The sequence below is a fragment of the Poecilia latipinna genome, unplaced genomic scaffold, assembly GCF_001443285.1.
Source record: "Poecilia latipinna isolate Pla-1442-1.1 unplaced genomic scaffold, P_latipinna-1.0 Scaffold1702, whole genome shotgun sequence".
NCBI classification, from domain to species: domain Eukaryota; kingdom Metazoa; phylum Chordata; class Actinopteri; order Cyprinodontiformes; family Poeciliidae; genus Poecilia; species Poecilia latipinna.
The window spans coordinates 137,448-143,705 of NW_015114318.1; the positions used below are offsets into that span (position 1 = coordinate 137,448).

Below are 6,258 nucleotides of genomic sequence, written 5' to 3' on the forward strand. Positions count from 1 at the left end.
ACAGTAAATTGCAAAGTGAAAATAAAACTGTGGCCGGAAAATATTCAAATAAGTGTTCTGCACAGCTCTCTTTTGGTTTCTTGTGTGTGTGTGTGTGTGTGTGTGGGGGGGGGGTGTGTGTGTGTGTGTGTGTGTGTGTGTGCGTGTGTGTGTGTGTGTGGGTGTGTGTGTGTGTACAAGGTTTTTATATCCTTATAGGAACCTATTTCTGTCTACAATGTGGGGTTATGGGGACCTTGTGGGGACATTTTCTTGGTCCCCATGAGGGAAACTCATGGGGAGCAAGTGCTTAGGTATGTGATGGTTAGGGTTATTATTATGATAAGGGTTAGGCTGTTGAAATTAATGGAAGTCAATGTGAAGTCACCACAAGTGATGAAAACACGACTGTGTATGTATATGCATGTGTGTGTGTGTGTGTGTGTGTAGGTATGCGTGAACTTGCGGGGGTGTGTGTACTTACCTGTGGGTAGGTGTGCAATACTTGTTTCCTTATTCATGCATTAAATACCTACAAACCTTGTGGTGCCTGTCACTTCAGGTTTGCTCTGTTTCCGTGACCATAAAAAGAGTCTGGAACAAGTTCACCTGTAATATGATAAACACTGAAACCACCCACAGCAGCTTATCCACACACTGAAACTTCTTCAGAAGACATCCCAGAGAGAGGCTCTACGTATCGAGTTTACAGATAAGATCTACACATTTATTTTTATTTATTTTTGTTTTCTTCCTTCCTTTTTATTTGGAAAGAGTTTTGACAGAAGGTTTTCCACACAAATGGGAACCAATTGGCTCATTATTTGGAGCGTTGCGATCACTTTATTTCAGGTAAGACTTCCTCTTTTAATAATTTCTGTTGTATCAAATATTTGTTTAATAAAATGAAAATCTTTTTAAGCCATTTTCCCTCATTTACTCACCTTGTCAGAATGGTTGTTTTTTTCTTAAGTATGTTTTCATATTTTTTCTCTTTATTTCCTTCTTGCATCAAATAGTAATTTATGTTGTAAAAAGATCTATTTGTTGTAGTTTAATTTAAAATAACATACTATGAAATCATCACACATGGTGATGATTTGCTGTGAACCAGCTGCTTCTATTGAAGTTCATGGTAGATCCACAGTAAACTTACTATGCTGTTGACTAACCGTTAATAAAATATTTTTTTCAACTGTATAATCATGTTAGAAGGGTGATACTGTGTTTCTCAAATGAAAATAACTTTATTTTAAATTAACTTAGTTATGAGAAAATTTATTCACATGAAGAAAAGGGAGGCATTTCCTTTTAACTCATTTAAAGGTAATAGTTTGCCATTACTACTTGTCTTTGGCGTTTTAATGAATGCTACCGTTTTGACTTTTGATACCCAGGAATAAAACATTTCTTCCTGCCAAAACAGTAGTTTCTATATTTTCGTCTTTGTGTTTTTTTTTTCTGCTTTTACTGTTTACATGTTTTCTAAAGACAATTTCAAAACTTTCATTGATTTAACATTATTTAATTCACTGCCAAATATGTTCAGATTTCAGTTACTGAGGCTCCGCAGCAACAAACAACTTGATGTTGTGTTTCGTTCTTCTCATCCAGGTCTCCACAGCCGCGACTGTAGAAGAGTCATCATGTGTGCCTGGTTTTGAGTCCAAGTTGTTGATATTGAATGTGACCAAAAAGCACCTGACACATGGCACACTACTGGGCAAAGGTGAGAACATTTCATCAAGTCATCTGCTCACTCACTCTTTCATACTCACATTCTCAAAATGTTTTATATGCTTTATTCTAAATTAGCTCAGACCCTATTATGAGCAGGCAATCATTAGGAAAGCCATAGATCTCACGTCAGATTTTATTTTGGACTCATGCTTCAACGCTTCCTCCATCAGGGTAAAACATGTTCCCAAACTTGTTTTTCAGGTTTTGCTTCAGGGTTCAGGATGTTAGCTGCCATAGCCCCAAGCAACAGGCATCTGAGAATGTACATATAAACTGTACATGTGTACTAACAAATAACAGACAGTTATTTCTCGAATTATCACTTAGCCATTTATTTGTTTGCTTACACTTTTTCTCCAAAATGAAAAGACGTGTACTCTACTATACCTGGTATAGTACAGTGCGTTTATGATAGATGGCATTTCGCAATCTTTTTAATGAAATCGTTTTTCGTTCAAACGATTAAGCAGACAAGTTGTTGTTGTTGTCTATCTGGTTGGTATAGAAGAAGTGTGAGGGGAGGTTGCTTTTCACATTCTTTCAGAGCTACTTTAGTTGGAAATACTTTGATCATTCCTGTTCCGGCACATTGTTGTCTCAGACTCTGCAGTACCTTTTTACGTGCATGATTGTAATTTCAGATGTTCAGTTTCTGTGGTCTGTACTTCACTTCCGTCATACTATTTCAACAAGTTTTAAAAGGAGAGCATCAGTTAAAATAAAATGTATTTTTTTCCACTTTAAAATGTGTTCCTTTTTAAACAAGACCAAGTAAAATTTTATGGTCTGTTAGAACTTTAAAGTTTCACTTGTGTTTCTGGTTTCGTACATTTCCTTATTATTTACTTTGGTCTTAGTTCATCCCTTAGTTTATTTCTTCAGGAATCTCTTTGTATTTTATCTCCTCAGCTTGTCTCAGAGTGTGTGTGTGTGTGTGTGTGTGTATATATATATATATATATATATATATATATATGATAGGACAGTAGCGGCAGGTTGATTCCAAAAGGAACAGGATGTTTGTGTCATGGTTGCCGTACTCCCTGGTAGCAAGCTCACAATGAGACGGTTTTTGCCACCTGGATGATGGTGCAGAACTGCAGGGGAATCATATTGATGACTAAAAACAGACTGACATATCACCTTTTATGTCACATGATACTTTAGACTATCAAGACTTACTCGGGTATAAAGTTGTGATGTGCTCAGGAGCTGCAGAAACCACTCAGTCTGAATATATACCGTTCTACTTCCTTGTCGGATTCTCTTTCACAGTCACACCTGTGTTCTGCTTTACCTGTTTCTCATCTTAGTATTTTCTTTTTATTGCTTTATTTAACTTTCTGTTACAACCACCATCAGAGTTCTACATTCCTGTCTGCGATTTTGACTTTTCCCATTCACTTCATGGGAATATTGGTGCATGAATTCAGCATGAATTTAGTGAATGGCTGGAAAGTTTTCAGAAACCTTCCAGCTTATGTGACAAATACCAACATTAACTTAACATCAATGTGTATTTTAATCCCTTTATCAATTAATACTATGATGTTTTTATCATTTATTTTTATTTTAATCCTGACAATTTCCTAACACACATAATTTTCAGTTCCCAGTTAGTAGCAGTTTCTAATGTACATGTTTAACATTTTGTTATTTTCTTGATTTCCAGTTGGCTTCACTGACTGTACAGGCCGCACAAGATTCCTGTTCAGCTCTGATGACAGCCGTTTTCTGGTCCGGACAGATGGGATGTTAACGGTGAGAACAGAGGCAGAACCCAGACAATATATAATCATCTAGAGGCCTTAAAATAACTGGATGATTTTAACTGGAATGATTTTGATCCTATCTGTAGTTCCATCACTCCATCCCAAGAGTCCCAAGAGACTTTAGTTGGTCTAATCAGCTGTCGTTGATTAGACAGCTGATTTGTCCTAAGTAGAACGACAGCGTGCCCTGGTTCCTGTAACACTGAGGGGTGTAAAAACAGTGTTTCATTTTGAAATATTTTGAATTGTTTCTGTACAGTTAGTTTGGGAACCCAGACTCATAGAAAATTTGTACTAACAGGACACTGAGCTAATGACTGTGGTTCTTGGCCTAATCCAGGTAAAGAGACGGGTCATTCTTCATAAGGGGCACCAACGCTTCTCTATCCACTCCCTGAATGCACAAGGTCAGCAGCTGACTCTTCCTGTCATGGTTTTGTACCAACGGATTCACCACAGGAACAATGAACCACTCAGTCACACTGAAATGAGTTCCACCAATAACACACAGGTAGGTTTAGAGATTCAGTTCCCTCATGTTAAAATGAAACAATTCATGCTCATAGTTCAAAGCTCAAAGCTTGAACATAAACTAATGATTCTTCATCCATCATTTTATCTCAACTAAAGTCTGAACATGTCAATTGTCGTCATGCAGCATTTTCACCTAAAAAATAATTTAGGTGAAAATGAATTTTAATAGGAGGAGTTTCTCATAACTTAGAAGATGATGTAAAAATAATGTTTGTTTTAGCCACATAAATGATCATGCTCAGCAGCAAATTAATATATCGACAATTACAGCTTAGAGTAGCTCATTGATACATTAATGCAGTTGCCATGTAGCCTGATGTAAAAACATTTCGCTAGACACTGTCAAACATTTATAAGCTTTAATTGTTATCAAACGTTATCAAACATGCCGTTTTAACTCCAAAAAACTCAGAAATATTTCGGGCCAACCATGAGAATCAACTCATTTAAAGTTAAATCTCATATCACACAAATACAAAGATGCTATATAAATGTTTGGCTGTTGAACTGGACCGTTCATGTTGCTATCAAGCTGTTTGTATTAGCAGCTCCACAAATCTTTCAGCTAAATATTACATTAAGACGCATGAAAACAAACCTTTATCTTGTTTTTTTTTCTATTCTTCCTCTTTCTTTTCTCTCTCCCTGAAGGATAAATTCTTTTTTGACATTGTTTTTCTAACTTATCTTCCACCAGAGCTTTGGAGGCTTGGGTGTACAATGCTTGGCAGCTCATATTACCGCTAAATTGTGACTTACCGCTGCCACCAGGGGTACCCAAGAGCATTTTTTTCTTCTTTTTGTCCATACAAGAATGAATTCTACATACATTATCAAATATATATTATTGTAGAAAAAATTCCCAACTTTATAATTGTGTGTCTTTGTTAATATATTAACAGAAACACACAATTATAAAGTTAGGATTTTATAAAAGTCATTACAAATAAAAAAAAGTCACTTCCACTTTGAGTTTGATTATGCCTTGGGCCGACCCTGAGAATCATGACAGAAAAATTTATTAATAATTATTAGTTATTAATAATAACTAATATTATTTAATGTAATATTAGTCAGGGCTGTTGTAAAATAATATTTTAGTAATTGAGTACTCTGTAGATTGTTTGTGATTAATCGAGTAATCAGATCTCTCTTTGTCTCTCTCTCTCGCTCTGTCTCTATCTCTCTCTTGTTTGCTCCGAAATGGTGATGACAGCAGAAAAGCTGTCGTACTCCAAGCATCGCGCCACACAATTTAACAATGCTTATTTGTCCCCCAAAACCTGATAAAACGCTGGAAAATTCAACATCATGCTGCTAGCACTTCAAAACAACTCACAGACGAAAGCCAGGTCACAAATAATGACCTGGGTGGAACACGGTGCGTTAAATAATGAAGCATAATTTAGCAACGCTTCGAGGCAGATAAATTTTCCTTGAGGAATTTTAATAATCAAGGTACTCAAATCATTCAAGGAATTGTTACAGCCCTAACATTAGTTTTAATTTGTACCCACATAGGCAGCCAGATTTTTTATTCTGTTCCTTTCAAGAGATTTGCTTGTTTTTCTGTTTATTAAATAGAACACATTTATAAAATGATTTGTTATGGCCATGAGCCTCTGTTTATGAGTGTCGTTTGATGTGGCCTTTTTAAAGTAGTAAATGTTTGGGTTTAATATTCATCTATGTTTTGCTGTTTGGGATAGTGCTATCATCCATGCTATCATCCATCTCATAAACATTTGTAAATGTTACAAATGTTTATGATTTGCTGCTGTCACTATGTGGACAAACACGTAGTGACAACAGACAATCAGCTGCATTCTGTCATTGACTTTACAGTAACTCCTCGTATGATCATGCATGTAGTGACAGTGGAGAGGAAAACCTCTCCTTTAAATAGAATACAGAGAAATCCTGGAGGACAATTTGCTTCCATCTGCTAGAGAACTACGGCTTTGGAGAGCATTTATCTTTCCAGCAAGACAATGACCCGAAGCTTCCAGCTGAAGTTACACAGAAATGGTTTGAAGACAAAGTGGATGTTCTTGAGTGATCCAGTCAAAGGCCTCAGCAGAGACCGTTGGGCTGTACTTAAAAAAGGGCTTTGGCACTACCACCCTGTCACAATCAATGCTTTTGCTGCACCTGTCCACTCGACGGCACATTTAGCAGATCTTCCAAATTCCTCATCTTCAGTATGAGCCCAGCAGCATGTTCTGATAGTTTG

At 36.5% G+C, this 6,258-nt stretch overlaps 1 protein-coding gene across 1 annotated transcript; it reads left to right on the top strand.

Moving 5' to 3' along the window:
- Positions 1-537: 537 nt before the first annotated feature.
- LOC106964687 (cadherin-1-like) lies at positions 538-4,029 on the top strand (the record flags this gene model as incomplete). Its single annotated transcript, XM_015060343.1, has 4 exons — positions 538-831; positions 1,594-1,708; positions 3,392-3,480; positions 3,832-4,029. Coding segments are annotated over exons 1-4 (453 nt in total), but the record flags the coding sequence as incomplete, so codon positions are not given.
- Positions 4,030-6,258: the final 2,229 nt, after the last annotated feature.